At 43.9% G+C, this 19827-nt stretch overlaps 1 protein-coding gene across 1 annotated transcript in view; it reads right to left on the bottom strand.

Moving 5' to 3' along the window:
- SLIT3 (slit guidance ligand 3) overlaps positions 1–19827 on the bottom strand; it is a 609763-nt gene that overhangs the window by 14702 nt on the left and 575234 nt on the right. Inside the window, exons 31-32 of the mRNA XM_067732892.1 lie at positions 16028–16268; positions 13935–14065 (exon numbers count right to left, since the gene is read on the bottom strand). Of these exons, the coding sequence (XP_067588993.1) occupies positions 13935–14065; positions 16028–16268 (372 nt within the window). The remainder of the gene's footprint in view (positions 1–13934; positions 14066–16027; positions 16269–19827) is intronic.

Below are 19827 nucleotides of genomic sequence, written 5' to 3'. Positions count from 1 at the left end.
ACAGTCTCAGAGACCTCTGGGACAACATTAAATGCACTAACATTCGAATTATACGGGTTCCAGAAGAAGAAGAGAAAAAGAAAGGAACTGAGAAAATATTTGAAGAGATTATAGCTGAAAACTTCCCCAATATGGGAAAGGAAATAGTTAATCAAGTCCAGGAAGTACAGAGAGTCCCATACAGGATAAATCCAAGGAGAAATACGCCAAGACACATATTAATCAAACTCTCAAAAATTAAATACAAAGAAAACATATTAAAAGCAGTAAGGTAAAAACAACAAATAACACACAAGGGTCCCCATAAGGTTAACGGCTGATCTTTCAGCAGAAACTCTGCAAACCAGAAGGGACTGGCAGGACATATTTAAAGTGATGAAGGAGAAAAACCTGCAACCAAGATTACTCTACCCAGCAAGGATCTCATGCAGATTTGATGGAGAAATTAAAACCTTTACAGACAAGCAAAAGATGAGAGAGTTCAGCACCACCAAACCAGCCTTACAACAACTGCTAAAGGAACTTCTCTAGGCAAGAAACACAAGAGAAGGAAAAGATCTACAATAACGAACCCAAAACAATTAAGAAAATGGGAATAGGAACATATATATCAATACTTACCTTAAATGTAAATGGACTAAATGCTCCCACCAAAAGACACAGATTGGCTGAATGGATACAAAAAGAAGACCTATATATCTGCTGTCTACAAGAGACCCCCTTCAGACCTAGGGACACATATATATTGAAAGTAAGGGGATGGAAAAAGATATTTCATGCAAATGGAAACCAAAAGAAAGCTGGAGTAGCAATTCTCATATCAGACAAAATAGACTTTAAAATAAAGACTATTAGAAGAGACAAAGAAGGACACTACATAATGATCAAGGGATCGATCCAAGAAGAAGATATAACAAGTGTAAATATTTATGCACCCAACATAGGAGCACCTCAATACATAAGGCAAATACTAACAGCCATAAAAGGGGAAATCGACAGTAACACATTCATAGTAGGGGACTTTAACACCCCACTTTCACCCATGGACAGATCATCCAAAATGAAAATAAATAAGGGAACACAAGCTTTAAATGATACATTACACAAGATGGACTTAATTGATATTTATAGGACATTTCATCCAAAAACAACAGAATACACATTTTTCTCAAGTGCTCATGGAACATTCTCCAGGATAGATCATATCTTGGGTCACAAATCAAGCCTTGGTAAATTTAAGAACATTGAAATTGTTTCAAGTATCTTTTCTGACCACAACGCTATAAGACTAGATATCAATTACAGGAAAAGAATCTGTAAAAAATACAAACACATGGAGGCTAAAAAATACACTATTTAATAACGAAGTGATCACTGAAGAAATCAAAGAGGAAATCAAAAAATACCTAGAAACAAATGATAGTGGAGACACGACGACCCAAAACCTATGGGATGCAGCAAAAGCAGTTCTAAGAGGGAAGTTTATAGCAATACAATCCTACCTTAAGAAACAGGAAACATCTCGAATAAACAACCTAACTTTGCACCTAAAGCAATTAGAGAAAGAAGAACAAAAAACCCCCCAAAGTTAGCAGAAGGAAAGAAATCATAAAGATCACATCAGAAAGAAATGAAAAAGAAATGAAGGAAACGATAGCAAAGATCAATAAAACTAAAAGCTGGTTCTTTGAGAAGATAAACAAAATTGATAAACCATTAGCCAGACTCATAAAGAAAAAAAGAGAGAAGACTCAAATCAATAGAATTAGAAATGAAAAAGAAGCAACAACTGACACTGCAGAAATACAAAAGATCATGAGAGATTACTACAAGCAACTCTATGCCAATAAAATGGACAACCTGGAAGAAATGGACAAATTCTTAGAAATGCACAACCTGCCAAGACTGAATCAGGAAGAAATAGAAAATATGAACAGACCAATCACAAGCACTGAAATTGAAACTGTGATTAAAAATCTTCCAACAAACAAAAGCCCAGGACCAGATGGCTTCACAGGAGAATTCTATCAAACATTTAGAGAAGAGCTAACACCTATCCTTCTCAAACTCTTCCAAAATATAGCAGAGGGAGGAACACTCCCAAACTCATTCTAGGAGGCCACCATCACCTTGATACCAAAACCAGACAAGGATGTCACAAAGAAAGAAAACTACAGGCCAATATCACTGATGAACACAGATGCAAAAATCCTCAACAAAATACTAGCAAACAGAATCCAACAGCACATTAAAAGGATCATACACCATGATCAAGTGGGGTTTATTCCAGGAATGCAAGGATTCTTCAATATACGCAAAACAATCAATGTGATAAACCATATTAACAAATTGAAGGAGAAAAACTATATGATCATCTCAATAGATGCAGAGAAAGCTTTTGACAAAATTCAACACCCAGTTATGATAAAAACCCTGCAGAAAGTAGGCATAGAGGGAACTTTCCTCAACGTAATAAAGGCCATATATGACAAACCCACAGCCAACATCATCCTCAATGGTGAAAAACTGAAAGCATTTCCACTAAGATCAGGAAGAAGACAAGGTTGCCCACTCTCACCACTATTATTCAACATAGTTTTGGAAGTTTTAGCTACAGCAATCAGAGAAGAAAAGGAAATAAAAGGAACCCAAATCAGAAAAGAAGAAGTAAAGCTGTCACTGTTTGCAGATGACATGATACTATACATAAAGAATCCTAGGGCTTCCCTGGTGGCACAGTGGTTGAGAGTCCACCTGCTGATGCAGGGGACGTTGGTTCGTGCCCTGGTCTGGGAAGATCCCACATGCCGTGGAGGGGCTAGGCCCGTGAGCCATGGCCGCTGAGCCTGCGCGTCCAGAGCCTGTTCTGCGCAACGGGAGAGGCCACAACAGTGAGAGGCCCACGTACTGAAAAAAAAAAAAAAAACACAGAATCCTAAAGATGCTACCAGAAAACTACTAGAGCTAATCAATGAATTTGGTAAAGTAGCAGTATACAAAATTAATGCACAGAAATCTCTGGCATTCCTATACACTAATGATGAAAAATCTGAACGTGAAATCAAGAAAACACTCCCATTTACCACTGCAACAAAAAGAATAAAATATCTAGGAATAAACCTACCTAAGGAGACAAAAGACCTGTATGCAGAAAATTATAAGACATTGATGAAAGAAATTAAAGATGATACAAATACATGGAGAGATATACTATGTTCTTGGATTGGAAGAATCAACATTGTGAAAATGACTATACTACCCAAAGCAATCTACAGATTCAATGCAATTCCTATCAACCTACCACTGGCATTTTTCACAGAACTAGAACAAAAAATTTCACAATTTGTATGGAAACACAAAAGACCCTGAATAGCCAAAGCAATCTTGAGAACGAAAAACGGAGCTGGAGGAATCAGGCTCCCTGACTTCAGACTATACTACAAAGGTACAGTAATCAAGACAGTATGGTACTGGCACAAAAACAGAAAGACAGATCAATGGAACAGGATAGAAAGCCCAGAGATAAACCCACGCACATATGGAAACCTTATCTTTGATAAAGGTGGCAGGGATGTACAGTGGAGAAAGGACAGTCTCTTCAATAAGTGGTGCTGGGAAAACTGGACAGGTACATGTAAAAGTATGAGATTAGATCACTCCCTAACACCATACACAAAAATAAGCTCAAAATGGATTAAAGACCTAAATGTAAGGCCAGGAACTATCAAACTCTTTAGAGGAAAACATAGGCAGAACACTCTATGATATAAACCACAGCAAGATCCTTTGTGACCCACCTCCTAGAGAAATGGAAATAAAAACAAAAATAAACAAATGGGACCTAATGAAATTTCAAAGCTTTTGCACAGCAAAGGAAACCATAAACAAGACCAAAAGACAACCCTCAGAATGGGAGAACATATTTGCAAATGAAGCAACTGACAAAGGATTTATTTCCAAAATTTACAAGCAGCTCATGCAGCTCAATAACAAAAAAACAAACAACCCAATCCAAAAATGGGCAGAAGACCTAAATAGACATTTCTCCAAAGAAGATATACAGACTGCCAACAAACACATGAAAGAATGCTCAACATCATTAATCATTAGAGAAATGCAAATCAAAACTACAATGAGATATCATCTCACACCAGTCAGAATGGCCATTATCAAAAAATCTAGAAACTATAAATGCTGGAGAGGGTGTGGAGAAAAGGGAACACTCTTGCACTGCTGGTGGGAATGTGAATTGGTACAGCCATTATGAAGAACAGTATGTAGGTTCCTTGAAAAAGTACAAATAGAACTACCATATGACCCAGCAATCCCACTACTGGGCATATACCCTGAGAAAACCATAATTCAAAAAGAGTCATGTACCAAAATGTTCATTGCAGCTCTATCTACAATAGCCCGGAGACGGAAACAACCTAAGTGCCCATTATCGGATGAATGGATAAAGAAGATGTGGCGCATATATACAATGGAATATTACTCAGCCATAAAAAGAAACAAAATTGAGCTATTTGTAATGAGGTGGATAGACCTAGAGTCTGTCATACAGAGTGAAGTAAGTCAGAAAGAGAAAGACAAATACCGTATGCTAACACGTATATATGGAATTTATGAAAAAAAATGTCATGAAGAACCTAGGAGTAAGACAGGAATAAAGACACAGACCTACTAGAGAATGGACTTGAGGATATGGGGAGGGGGAAGGGTAAGCTGTGACAAAGCGAGAGTGGCATGGACATATATACACTACCAAACGTAAAATAGATAGCTAGTGGGAAGCAGCGGCATAGCACAGGGAGATCAGCTCGGTGCTTTGTGACCGCCTGGAGGGGTGGGATAGGGAGGGTGGGAGGGAGGGAGATGCAAGAGGGAAGAGATATGGGAACATATGTATATGTGTAACTGATTCACTTTGTTATAAAGCAGAAACTAACACACCATTGTAAAGCAATTATACTCCAATAAAGATGTAAATAAATAAATAAATAAATAAATTACACCAGCTGGATCAAGAAAAAAAAGAAAACCTAGGAATAAACCTACCTACGGAGACAGAAGACCTGTACTCCAAAAACTATAAGATGCTGATTGAAGAAATCAAAGATGACACAAACAGATGGAGAGATATACCATGTTCTTGGATTGGAAGAATCAAGTTTGTGAAAATGAATATGCTAACCAAAGCAATCTGCAGATTCAGTGCATTCTCTATCAAATTAAATGGTATTTTTCATAGAAGTAGAACAAAAAATTTAAAAATTTGTATGGAAACACAAAAGCTCCTGAATAGCAAAACAACCTTAAGAAAGAAAAATGGAACTGGAGCCATCAGGCTCCCTGACTTCAGACTATACTACAAAGCTACAGTCATCAAAACAGTATTCTACCAGCACAAAGACAGACTTATAGATCAGTGGAACATGATAGAAAGCTCAGAGATAAACCCACATACCTATGGTCAATTCATCTACAAGAAAGGAGACAAGAACATACAGTGGAGAAAAGACAGTCTCTTAAGTAAGTGGTGCTGGGAAAACTGGAGCCACTTGTAAAAAAATGAAATTAGAACATTCTCTAGCACTATACTGAAAAATAAACTCAAGATGCATTGAAGACTGAAGTGTAAGACTGGATACTATAAAACTCCTAGACGAAAACATAGGCAGAGCACTCTGACATAAATAGCAGCAATATCTTTTTGGAGCAGTCTCCTAGGGTAATGAAAATAAAACCAAAAATAAACAAATGAGACCTAATTAAACTTAAAAGCTTTTGCTCAGCAAAGGAAACCATAAACAAAATAAAAAGAAAACCCACAGAATGGGAGAAAATATTTGCATATGATGGAACTGACAAGGGATTAATCTCAAAAATACACAAACAGCTCATACAGTTCAATATCAAAAATACAAATAACCCAACCAAAAAATGGGCAGAAGATCTAAATAGACATTTCTCCAAAGAAGACATACAGATGGCCAAAAGGCACATGAAAAGATTCTCAATGTTGCTAATTATTAGAGAAGTGGAAATCAAAACTATGATGAAGTATCACCTCACACCAGTCAGAATGGCCATCATCGAAAAGTTCACAAATAATAAATGCTGGAGAGGGTGTGGAGAAAAGGGAACCCTTCTATACTGTTGGTGGGTATGTAACTTGGTACAGCCACTATGGAGAACAGTTTGGAGGTTCCTTCAAAAACTAAAAATAGGACTGCCGTATGATCCTGCAATCCCACTCCTGGGTATATATCCAGAGAAAACCATAACTCAAAAAGATACATGTTCACTGCAGCCCTAGTGTTCATTGCAGTGCTATTCACAATAGCCAAGACATGGAAGCAAGCTAAATGTCCATCAGTAGATGAATGGATAAAGATGTGGTACATATATACAATGGAATACTACTCAGCCATAAAAAAGAATGAAATAATCCCAATTGCAGCAACATGGATGGACCTAGAAATTATCACTGTAAGTGAAGTACGTCAGACGGGGAAAGAAAAATATCATATGCTATCATTTATATGTGGAATCTAAAAAAAATGACATAAATGAACTTATTTACAAAACAGAAACAGACTCACAGGCATACAAAACAAACTTATGGTTACCAAAGGGGAAAGGTGCAGGGGAGGGATAAGTTAGGAATTTGGGAGTAATATATACACACTACTATATATAAAATAGATAAACAACAAGGATCTATTGTATAGCACATGGAACGATACTTAATATTTTATAATAACTTATCTGGGAAAAGAATCTGAAAAAGAATATATATATATATATACACAGACACACACATAACTGAATCACTTTGCTGTACACCGGAAACTAACACAACACTGTAAATCAACAATACTTCAATTAAAAAAAGCAAAAAAAAAATCAGTTGCATTTCTATACACTAATAGTGAACTATCAGAAAGAGAAATTAAGAAAACAATCCCATTTACAATCACATCAAAAAGAATAAAATACCTATAAAAAATTAACTGAGGAGGTATAAAACCTGTACAATTAAAACGGTTAAGACATTGATGAAAGAAAGTGAAGGAGACAAAAATAAATGGAAAGATGTTCAGTGCTCATGGACTGGAAGAATCAGTAGTGTTAAAATGTTCATACTACCCAAAGCAGTCTACAAATTAAGTGCAATCTCTATCGAAAGTGCAGTGGCATTTTTCACAGGAATAGAACAATCCTAAAATTTGTATGAAACCATAAAAGACTCTGAATAGCCAAAGCAATCTTGAGAAAGAAAAAGCTGGAGGAATCACTCTCCCTGATTTTAAAGTATATATATTACAAAACTATAGTAATCAAAATAGTGTGATACTGGCATAAAAACCGACACATAGATCAATGGAACTGAATAGAGAGTCCAGAAATAAACTCATGCATATGTGGTCAATTAACTTACAACAAAGTACCCAAGAATATAAAAAGCAGAAAGGACAGTCTCTTCAACAAATGGTGCTGAGAAAAGTGGGCAGCCACATACAAAAGTACGAAACGGTACCACTATCTTACACCATCTACAAAAATTAACTGAAAATGGATTAAGGGCTTGAACATAAGACCTGAAACCATAAAACTCCTAGAAGAAAACATAGGTGGTACGCTCCTTGACATTGTCTTGGTGATGATTTTTTGGATTTGACACCAAAAAGCACAAGAAACAAAATAAGTGGGACTACACCCCACTGAAAACCTTCTGGGCAGCAAAGGAAATCATCAACAAAATGAAAAGGCAACCTAGTAAATGGGAGAAGGTATCTGCAAATCATATATCTGATAAGGGATTAATATCCAAAATATATAAAGAACTCATACATCTCAACAGCAAAAACTCAAACAAACTGATTAAAAAATGGGCAGAAGATTTGAATAAACATTTTCCCAAAGAATTCATAGAGATGTCCAACAGGTACACGAAAAGGTGCTCACTAAGTGTCAGGGAAGTGTACATCACAACCACAATGAGACGTCACCTCACACCTGTTAGAATGGCTACTATCAAAAGGAGAAGAGATAACAAGTGTTCATGAAGATGTGGAGAAAAGGGAACTCTTGTGCACTATTAGAGGGAATGTAAGTTGGTGCAGCCACTATGGAAAACAGTATAAAGGTTCCTCAGAAACTTAAAACTACCATATGATCCAGCAGTTCCACTTCTGGGTATTTATCTGAAGGAAACAAAAACGCTCACTAAATATCTGCACCTCCACGTCCATTGTAACATTACTTACAATAGCCAAGACATGGAAGCAATCTAAGTGTCCATCAGTGGAAGAATGGATAAAGAAAATGTGGTATATATGTATGTACAATGGAATACTACCCAGCCATAAAAAAGAAGCAAATCTTACCATTTGTGACAACATGAATGGACCTTGAGGGCATTATGCTAAGTAAATAAGTCAGAGAGAGAAAAGCAAATACTATATGACCTAACTTGTATGTGGAATCTATTGTAAAACAAAATGAAAAAACCTGAGCTTGTAGATTCAGAGGAGAGACTGGTTGTTGCCAGGGGTGGGGGGTAGGCGAAACGGGTGAAGTGGGTCAAAAGGTACAAACTTCCAGCTATAAGACAAATAAGTCCTGGGGGTGTTATATACAGCATGGTGACTACAGTTAATAATATTCTATATTTGAAAGTTGCTAAGATGGTAGATCTTATAAGTTCTCATCACAAGAAAAAAAATTATAACTATATATGCTGATGGATGTTAACTAGACTTACTGTGGTGATCATTTCACCATATACACAAATATCGAATTGTTGTACACCTGAAACCAATATGTTACGCATCAACTATATCTCAATTAAAAAAATTAAGGACTGATTCCAAATGGAAACTTACCATAACCTTGTCTGTGCCAGTAGGTGCTTGTGGGTTAATAGGTCACCTTCTTCCTGGCGTATCCTAACCAGGGTCTCCTGGAAATAATGCCTAAAGCTGGTGGTTTTCAAATGGGGTCCCTGGAGGTTTGGTTTGGAACCATTGCAGATCACAATGGTTCCATTTCTACTTTTATTTATTTATTTATTTAAAATCTTGGCCTTTGAAGTATGGATGGGAAAAATGGCTTTGCTGCTACAAAAGAGAAAAAAATTGGGAAAAGGAAAACAAACTCAAAACCAACCTGCTCTGAACTCTAAAAGAGATGATTCTACTGTGGATCCAAGGCCCAGGAATTAGTCTCCTGGAAGGATACTCAGGGACTTCAGGGGAGAGAGGGGCTCTGACAGTCTTTGTTGTTATCCTCTAAGCTCGATGAACCAGCATCGAGTGGGAGGTGGGAAGCTTTGGCGGTGCCAGGGCCAGGCTGGGCGGCCCCTGTCTGGGACTGGCATGAGAACATACGTTGGCCAAGGGTGGCCCATAGAGTTCTCTTCTGCTTTTAATGACAATTGTTGGGGGCCAGGGGAGGAGACATGTGTTGAAAGCTGAACTAGGCTGGGTACTTGCATTCTCTCATTTAACCCTAACAACCCCCAGATGGGATGTACCATTTTTTTCTCCATTTTAGAAATGAGACCTAAGCCTCAGAGACCGGGTCTAGTCTGAAGTCTTAAAGTGGGGCTGGTAGAAGCAGGACTCAAATCCAAGCTCCCAAGGCATAGGACCCCACACCACCCTGGGACGAATGGTCATTCCTCGATGCACTAGGCGTGCTCACCTGGATGCTGAGGTGTGACCACTAGGTGGCGACAGAGCCTCACAAAGAGTTCCCAGGATTCCGGTCAGGCAGCAGCCTGAGACGTCAGCCGGCACCGCAGCAACCCCGGAGGACTCCTGGACCATCGGAGCAGGGCCATACTCCCTCTCTAGGCCCCGCCTTGCATGCCCCAGCATGTGGGAGAGCGGGTTCTGCTGGGAGCCTGGCCTGGATCTAAATCGCAGCTCTGCCACTTCCTGGCCTCTTGTGCCAAGGATGCATCTGAGCATCAAGTTTCTCATCTCTAAAACAGGAGTGATGACGCATGTCCGGGGCTTGCGGATGAGAAAAAGACCTGGCAATGGATGGGTTTGTGGTAATTAAGACAAAGGGAGCATGCACTGCTTGCCAAAGAGAGGTCTCCTGGGGTGTTTTACAATGGCCAACATTTAAACCCTGAAGCATTTTACATAGAAACCCTGAATTTCTAGCTTCTTTTGAGAAGAAGCTGCATCCCACACAGCTGCATCTGCTAGAGCCATACCCTCCAAGCTACCACAGTCCCCACCACTCTCTATTGGGCCTCATTTCCCCCAAGTCTGTCAGCTCACTCAGCCCCTTGGGCCTTGAAGGCAGGGGAGTTTGCTCCTCAGACAAATCTTGGAAGTTAGGAACAGTGCAGTCTGTCCCCATTCTGGGGCAGGTAGGGCTTGGGTGGGTTTTTGTGTATTTCCCTCGGGCCTGGAAGAGAACCTCACCACCTGTGACTCCCACTGGGCACCCCCAGGAAGGAGGGCACGGAACCCAGCTGCTCCAGGCCTGTACGTCCCTGCTGGGGGCCGCGGTGGGCAGACCGCAGACCAGCCTTGGTTTGCCTCCCTGGCTCTGAGGCTTTGGAGGCCAGAGCTCACTACTGACTGAGGAGGAGATCTCATTTTGAGGCTGGGATGGCCTCCTGGTCCCATCAGCTGCTTGTCAGCTGGGCCTGTGCCCTCTGTTAACCCCAGCATGGCTTCCTTGTATACCGATGGAGTCTCCCCTTCCCCAGAGCCTGCGGAAATGCTCATGAGCCATAGCTCACATCTCAGCTCAAACATCACCTCTTCCCCCAGGGAGCCTTTCCTGGTCCTCTAAGCAGAACCAGCCATCTGCTGCTGCTTCACTGTGCCCACAGCATGCACTGGCGTCTCCTGTGAGACCTATTTTATCCTGCTCAGGCAACAGGTGCTTATTTACATGTCTGCCTTTCTCCCTGGATTGTGTTTTCCTGAACGCTGCGGCTCCTACACCCAGCCCAGGACCCACACGAGGTGTTGTAAGCAGCTCCTGGCAGGAAAGAACTCTCGCAGGAGGCCCCCTTTGTCTTGTCGCTAACCTTAAACTTGCACCCCCATGCTCTACTCATCTCCAGCCCTAGCACACCTTTCAGATCTTTTGATCGCATAATACTCTGCCTAATCTGTTGGTTCTTTCCATAGATCACAGAAGTAGAAATGAGTAAGTAATTAACAGATGACCAGATCTCTTCCCTAGCTCCCCCCTCCAGTCATCTCACAAACTGTGTAAGCAAGATAGCATCTAAAGAAAAATCAAAAGAAGTCGACAAGTCTGCACATAGTCGGAGATGGTGATGACTGTGACACCCCCCCCCCCCGCCCCCCGACTCAATGATTAACTGAGACTGCTTCCGTCTTTCCCTTTGAAAACTTTCACGGCCAAGTGAATCTTCAGATGTGGTTTTTGGGGGACACTGAGTCCACCATCTCCCCAGATTGCCAGCATTCTGATTAAAAGCAACTTTCCTTTCTACCAACATTTGCCTCTCTCTCGAGTATTGATTTTTGAGCAGTAAGCACCTGGCCCTGATCCAGTAACAATGCCTGAGAGACGTTTCTGAGGTGAGTGAAAGCGTGCAGTGTTGGGGCAAAAGCAGGGCTGCCCAGAGAAAAGTATTTGGATGCAAAACCATTTTTTTTTTTTGGCTGCGCTGCATGGCACGTGGTATCTTAGTTCCCCGATCAGGGATCAAACCCGCCCCCTGCATCAGAAGTTCGGAATCTTAACCACTGGCCCACCAGGGAAGTTCCCGCAAAACCATTTTTAATATGAGACTCTTAGAGACTTGGGCCCTTTAGGATTTGGGGCTGAAGAGCACTAAATATCTGTCCCCAGGCTTGGCATGAGGATCCTGGCAGGAACATCCTTTACTTGGTTCCTCCCATGGGTAAGAGAAGGGGCCGGGGGTCTCCCCAGGGCCACCTGCTAACTCTCACCTGACTCCCTGACAAGGGCTGGAGATGGCAATTCTCTGGGTTCCTGATTCATTCTTCCCATCCTGATTAAGACAACAGCAGAGCGTTCCAACATTCCTACCAACAACACACCTCTCTACCAGACCAACAGCTAACATCGGTGTGGGAAGGGCAGGGAAGGTCCCCAAGCTCTGGACAGAGCCCAGCTGCTCCAGAGTCTGGCTGTCACCTTCTGTCCTTCACCTGCCCACGTACAGGCTCAACTTGCCAAGTGCTTTCTCAACCCTCAGCCCCCAGGAACACCCCTGGAGGGACGTGGTGCTGTCATGCACAGCACACCGGGGAGAACACGGAGGCAAGAGGTGGAGTAACTTGGCCAAGCCCAGATGTGTCTGACGCCCCAGGCTTTATGGAGGGCTGCCCTGGCCCTGCCCCCGGCTCTCTCTCCTCTGCACTTCACCCATGACCAGCAGCCCCAGGAACAGAGATGTTAGGAGGCCCTGACTCCAGGGAACTCTGAGGCTCCCGGGACATCCATGGTACCTGCTGTCCTAACCTGGCTGGTCTTCCCTCCAGCCACCCTCTGTCGTGAAACCTTCTTCTCTGGTCGCTGCCTTTTCATCGTCCCTCAGGCTTGTCGCTGCTGTTCTCCCAGCCTGCCGGCCCACTGCTCTCCCTGATCACACAAATTCTTCAAGACCCCTTGCAAATGGCTCCTTCTCCAGGAAGCCTTCCTGGGTTAGCTAGCACTTCTCAGCCTCACCTAGAGGCCCCTTAAAACCGGTGGCTGGGCCCGACCCCAGAGCTTCAGAGCACATCTGAAGACGTGCATTTTTCTAACAAGTTCCTGGCTGCTGTTGCCGCCGCTGCTCTGGGGCTTCACCTCGAGAACCACTGGTTTGCACCAATGGTTTTCAACTGGGTTTGTTGGAGGTGTATTGGGGGCCTTCGTGAGAGTCTGTGTGAAGGAGGAAACTTTGCTCCCCCCCCCCCCCGCCCAAGCCCAGCAGGGCAGCTTTGCTTCTGTGCGTTTAATATGATGGAGTTCCATGTAAAGTTCTGATTGAAGAAGGGATTTAGTCACTGGGAAAAAATGCTGCCCTTCACTCACCCTGATCAAATGTGCTCTCGCTTCCAGAGGGGAAGGGCTGGCCTCTGGGTGTGGGTCTCTCTCACACCCTATGTTTTCCCCAAGTAAAGGCTCTCCTTCCACGGGAGGTTCTATGTGATTTTCAGTGTAACACAGACAAACATTTCTCACTTGAGGAGCTGCTTTTATAAGTATTATAAAAATATTTATAACTAAAATAATTTTTAAATGTTAATAGTCTAGAATTCATTTTACTGAGAAGTAGGAAAAAATTCTAACATGTTGAACTAGCAGAGCTGTGATTTCACAGATGCTATTACTCAAGCTGAAGCTAAATTTAAAAAGTGAACAGATTTAAAGCCGACGTAAGGTAGCGTGTTAGGTAACAGCCCAGCTGACATACTGATAATGTAAAAATCAGGGTGATGGTTGGAAAGACTGCAGTTTAGGAAAAACTGTCCTTTAGAACAGTCTGAAAGTCACTTGAGGAGTCCTGCTCCCTCCGTGCTCTGGAATGTCTTCCCCTTGAGTTCCATGCTCATCTCCCCCTGTTTTCTTTCTTGAACTAATGCAAGATTAGGATGACGTTTTGAAAAGGGCATCTCGTAAAGCAGCCTCGTCCCCACTGGAGCACAGGCTCCGGCCCAGTAGCCAGCTGGCCATCTACCTTATGGTAATGAGGTGTCACCTCCCCACGGGGTCTGCCTTCCGCCCTTCCACTCCTGCCTCTTCCTCCGAGACCACCTCTCTCGCTCCCACCCGCCACTCTGTGCCAGCGGAAAGTGGGGGGGTGGGCAGGGAGAGGCGGCATCAAAGCCGTCCTGGCATCTTCTCCTAGTGCTGGAAGCAGGCGCGAAATGCGAGGGGGGCTTGTGCAATGGGGGCGGGACTTTGGTCCTCACCTGTACACCGTGGTCGGCGGGGAGCTCAGGCTGTCGTAGACGAGCCTCACGTGGCCCTGGTACAGCTCCAGTGCCAGGGGGTCATTGTCTCCCTTGTAGAGAAGGATGCCGTTGTCCTTGTCCGTGGCCACCTGGAGGGAGTCATGAGGGTCAGGGCTGCCCTGAGTCCCCACCTCTCCCGTCCCCGCCTCACAGAGCCCTCTTCCAGGCGGCCTCTTCTGAATGAGCCCTGGATCTGAATTCATGTCCGTACTTCCTCCTTCATCTAGTCTGTTCATTTCCATAAGGAAGTCCTATACTTAATGCTCCAGCAAATGCTGATTGAGCAATTCAACAAATATTTATGGAGTCCCCTTTATGTGCTGCTATGTTTTTATGTACGTGTATGTGTGTGTGTGTATATATATATATATATACATATATAAAAATGCCTGGAGCCCTGAGCTCTGATCTAGCCTCTTGGGGCCTTGGTCTCTCTGTATAAAGTATAATAACAATTATAAACAAAATACTACCAATTACTACTTAATTCTGTGTTTACTATGAACCAGGCAGTGTGTTAAGTGTCACCTAGGGAATTTTTTAAAAACACAGCGTCTGGGCTTCACCTCAAACCACTTGCATACAGATCTCCAGAGGCCAGACGCAGGCAAAGATACGAAGTGCCCCAGGAGGTTCTAAAGTGTTGCCAGGCTGAGAAGCACTGGTCTCAAAGCTGCTGCCCAGAGGGCGTCTGTTTGCCAGGCACAGGGCACCAGGGGTGGGGCTCTGTGACCAGCCTCTTGGCCCCCGCTGCCTAGCCCAGGAGCAGCTGATGTTGGCCTGGGGCCAGACCCTGGCGGAGCCCAGGTCCCCGTAGGAGCCCTTGCCCATGAAGCTGATGGGGAGCAGGGGGTCTGATAGGACACTGGGCTGTCCGGGGCACTCGGTGCTGCACTGGGTATTGGGATGTAACACTTGCGTCCCTGGGTGTCTGGGACTGAGGGACGAAGGCAGGACGGCGACGAGGGGACCAGGGGCGAGGGCAGTGATGGCAACCAGAGCTTCTTTCTTGTGTGCACCTGGGGTCAACCCCCATCTCAGAGGCCTGCCCGCTGGACTGTAGGCCCCACGAGGTGAGGCCGTGTGAACGTTCACACATCTCTGCAGCCCCAGTGCCTCGAATGGTACCTGGCAGGGGTGGATGCCCAGTGGATCTTTGTTGAATATTTTCTCCATAAGCTTATACCTGGGCTAGTGTGGCCATAACCAGAAGGAAGAAAGGGCCTTAGCTAATGCTATGTGGCGGAGCCACTAACTGGCCTGCGCCCTCTAGCTGTGTCTCTGGGGTCCCCCCTGCCCACCGAGCCTACAGGCAGGGGCCTGCTCTTTATCATACCCCTTCCCTTCTCCCTCTGCCCCCCAACAGCATTGAGGTCACCCAGAAATGTAGCCTGGAAGAACTAGTCAGGTCCATAGGTAAGGAACTCGACAGAAGTTAGTTGGAAAAGAATTGGTTCATACTGAACCGTTTCCTGTTCCCTGAAAAATGCCCTGCTCCCTTGTGCCTCTGGGCCTTTGCACACGCTGATCTCTGAGGCTGGAATGCACCACCCCCCTTCATCCTGCACCATCAGCCCCTCACCCTTCCGCCCTTCTCCAGGCAAGCTCCTACTCATCCTTCAGATCTCAGCTTAGTTCTCATTGCCTCTGGGGAGCCTTCCCTGATTCTTCCCAGCAGGCTGGTATCACTGCCCCACCCACATGCTCCCACAACACCCAGGGTTGTCATCCCGCCCTGGGCAAGGGGCTTTGCCTGTCTTGTCCACCACTGAATCCCCAGTGCACAGTGTCTGGCATGTAATAGTTGAATGAATATTTCCTAGAGAAAAGAATGAATGAGGCTGGAGTGGGGGCTGCTCTTTGCAGTGAGCTGTCTATAGAACCCTCTGGACAGAGCTGGTCCCAGTCTCCCCAAGCTGAGTGTTGTCCCTTACGATGTGTAGGGAAGGGGGCAGGACTGCTGCCATCTGGGGCATCTCAGCTGTTCTCGGGACAATCAGAGCTTGGGGGCATGTTAGGGTCCTTCCAAGGGCTGGGTGGGTGGGGCGCACCTGCAGGGAGATGTTGGCCTGGGGCCGGACCTTGGCGGAGGCCAGTTCCACGTAGGAGTCCTTGCCCACGAAGTTGACGGTGATGAGCTTCTCGCACCTTGGGCCGGCAAAGCCCGGGGGGCAGCGGCAGGTGGGCTCCTGCTGCACCACGATGCACTGGGCCCCGTTCTGGCACTCGTACTGGTCGCAGGGGCTTGTCTGTAGCAGGACCATGGGCGGGGGGTGCTCGCAGTAGAGCCCGCTGGGGGGGAGGAGAGGAGGATGGGGGGAGGGAAGATGGGGAATGGTGAGAGGAGACATCAAGTTATTTAGGCCAAAGAGCCACTAGCAGAGACCGTGGCATCAGAGGGAACTGAGACTAGTTCCAGCTCTGCTAGTAACTGGGGCAAGGCCTGATCCTTCTCTAAGCCCCAGATTTCCCTTTTTCTTTTTTTCTTTTCGGTATGCGGTCCCCTCACCGTCGCGGCCCCTCCCGTCACGGAGCATAGGCTCCGGACGTGCAGGCCCAGTGGCCATGGTCCACGGGCCCAGCTGCTCCGCGGCAAGTGGGATCCTCCCAGACCGGGGCACGAACCCGCGTCCCCTGCATCGGCAGGTGGACCCCCAACTACTGCGCCACCAGGGAAGCCCTCCCATTTTTAAAATAATGGGGTCAGACTAGAGCACAGGTTCTCAATATCAGCATCATCAGAATTGCCTGCGATGAATCTGTTGAAAGTGCAGATTCTCATCCAGCCATGGATCAGTGGATAAGCAAAACGGGGTACATACACACAAGGGAATAACACTCAGTCTTGAAAAGGGCATTCAGACACATGCTACGGTACAGATGGACCTTGAGGAGATTATACTAAGTCAAAGAAGCAGAGAGCAAAAGACAAATGCTGTCTGATTCCACTCACATGAAGTACCCAGAGTGGTTAAACTCATGGAAACAGAAAGTAGAATAGTGGCTGCCGGGGGACTTAGCTGGTGGTCCAGGGGTTAAGACTCCATGCTTCCAATGCAGGGGGTGTGGGTTCAATCCCTGGCCAGGGAACTAAGATGCCACGTGGTGCGGCCAATAAATTAAAAAAGAATGGTGGCTGCTGAGGCCAGGGGAGGGGGAACAGGAAAATGTTTAATTGGATACAGAGTTTCAGTTTGCTAGACAAAAAGAGTTCCGGAGGACTTCCCTTGTGGCGCAGTGGATAATAATCTGCCTGCCAATGCAGGGGACATGGGTTCAATACCTGGTCCAGGAAGATCCCACACGCCGTGTAGCAACTAAGCCCGTGCACCACAACTACTGAGCCTGCGCTCTAGGGCCCGCAAGCCACAACTACTGAGCCCATGTGCCCTAGAGCCCACATGCTGCAACTACTCAGCCCGTGTGCTGCAACTACTGGAGTCTGCATGCCTAGAGCCCGTGCTCTGCAACAAGAGAAGCCACCACAATGAGAAGCCCATGCACCGCAATGAAGAGTAGCCCCCATTAAGAGAATTCAACACCACCAAACCAGCTTTACAACAAATGCTAAAGGAACTTCTCTAGGCAGGAAACACAAGAGAAGGAAAAGACCTACAAAAACAAACACAAGACAATTAAGAAAATGGTAATAGGAATATACATATCGATAATTACCTTAAATGTAAATGGATTAAATGCTCCAACCAAAAGACACAGACTGGCTGAATGGATAGAAGAATAAGACCTGTATATATGCTATTTACAAGAGACCCACTTCAGATCTAGGAACACATACAGACTGAAAGTGAGGGGATGGAAAAAGATATTCCATGCAAATGGAAATCAAAAGAACGCTGGAGTAGCAATTCTCTCATTCAGACGAAAGAGACTTTAAAACAAAGACAAAGAGAGACAAAGAAGGATACTACATAATGATCAAGGGATCAATCCAAGAAGAAGATATAACAATTGTAAATACACACCCAACATAGGAGCACTTCAATACGTAAGGCAAATGCTAACACCCATAAAAGGGGAAATCGACAGTAACACAATCATAGTAGGGGACTTTAACACCCCACTTTCACCAATAGACAGATCATCCAACATGAAAATAAATAAGGAAACACAAGCTTTAAATGACACATTAGACAAGATGGACTTAATTGATATTTATAGGACATTCCATCCAAAAAAACAGAATACACTTTCTTCTCAAGTGCTCGTGGAACATTCTCCAGGATGATCATATCTTGGGTCACAAATCAAGCCTTAGTAAATTTAAGAAAATTGAAATTGTATCAGATATCTTTTCCGACCACTACGCTATGAGACTAGATATCAATTACAGGAAAAAACCGTAAAAAAATGCAAACACATAGAGGCTAAACAATATGCTACTAACTAACTAAGAGATCACTGAAGAAATCAAAGAGGAAATCAAAAAATACCTAGAAACAAATGACAACGAAAACACGACAACCCAAAACCTATGGGATGCAGTAAAAGCAGTTCTAAGAAGGAAGTTTATAGCAATACAAGCCTACCTCAAGAAACAAGAAAAATCTCAAAACAACCTAAACTTAAACCTAAAGCAATTAGAGAAAGAAGAACAAACCCCCCCCCCCCACCAGAGTTAGCAGAAGGAAAGAAATCATAAAGATCAGATCAGAAATAAATGAAAAAGGGCTTCCCTGGTGGTGCAGAGGTTGAAAATTCGCCTGCCAATACAGGGGACATGGGTTTGATCCCTGGTCCAGGAAGGTCCCACATGCCGCAGAGCAACTAAGCCTGTGTGCCACAGCTACTGAGCCTGCACTCTAGAGCCCGTAAGCCACAACTACTGAGCCTGTGTGCCACAACTACTGAAGTATGCATGCCTAAAGCCTGTGCTCTGCAATAAGAGAAGCCACTGCAGTGAGAAGCCTGAGGACGACAACGACCCAATGCAGCCAAAAATAAATAAATAAAATAAATTTATTTAAAAAAAGAAATAAATGAAAAAGAAATGAAGGAAACAATAGTAAAGATCAATAAAACTAAAAGCTGGTTCTTTGAGAAGATAAACAAAATCAATAAACCATTAGCCAGGCTCATCTAGAAAAAAAGGGAGAAGACTCAAATCAATAGAATTAGGAATGAAAAAGGAGAAGTAACAACTGACAATGCAGAAATATGAGAGATTACTACCAGCAACTATGTGCCAATAAAGTGGACAACCTGGAAGAAATGGACAAATTCTTAGAAAAGCATAACCTTCCAAGACTGAACCAGGAAGAAATAGAAAATATAAACAGACCAATCACAAGCACTGAAATTGAAACTGTGATTAAAAATCTGCCAGCAAACAAAAGCCCAGGACCAGATGGCTTCACAGGAGAATTCTATCAAACATTTAGAGAAGAGCTAACACCTATCCTTCTCAAACTCTTCCAAACTATAGCAGAGGGAGGAACACTCCCAAACTCATTCTACAAGGCCACCATCACCCCAATACCAAAACCAGACAAAGATACTACAAAAAAAGATGTCACAAAGAAAGAAAACTATAGGCCAATATCACTGATGAACATAGATGCAAAAATCCTCAACAAAATACTAGCAAACAGAATCCAACAGCACATTAAAAGGATCATACATTATGATCAAGTGGTGTTTATCCCAGGAATGCAAGGATTCTTCAATATACACAGATCAATCAACGTGATACATCATATTAACAAATTGAAGGAGAAAAACCATATGATCATCTCAATAGATGCAGAGAAAGCTTTTGACAAAATTCAACACCCATTTATGATAAAAACCCTGCAGAAAGTAGGCATAGAGGAAACTTTCCTCAACATAATAA

This window comes from Pseudorca crassidens, chromosome 3 (assembly GCF_039906515.1).
Source record: "Pseudorca crassidens isolate mPseCra1 chromosome 3, mPseCra1.hap1, whole genome shotgun sequence".
Lineage (NCBI taxonomy): Eukaryota > Metazoa > Chordata > Mammalia > Artiodactyla > Delphinidae > Pseudorca > Pseudorca crassidens.
The sequence above is the reverse complement of the archived record's forward strand: the minus strand, read 5'-3'. Positions and strand labels throughout refer to the sequence as shown.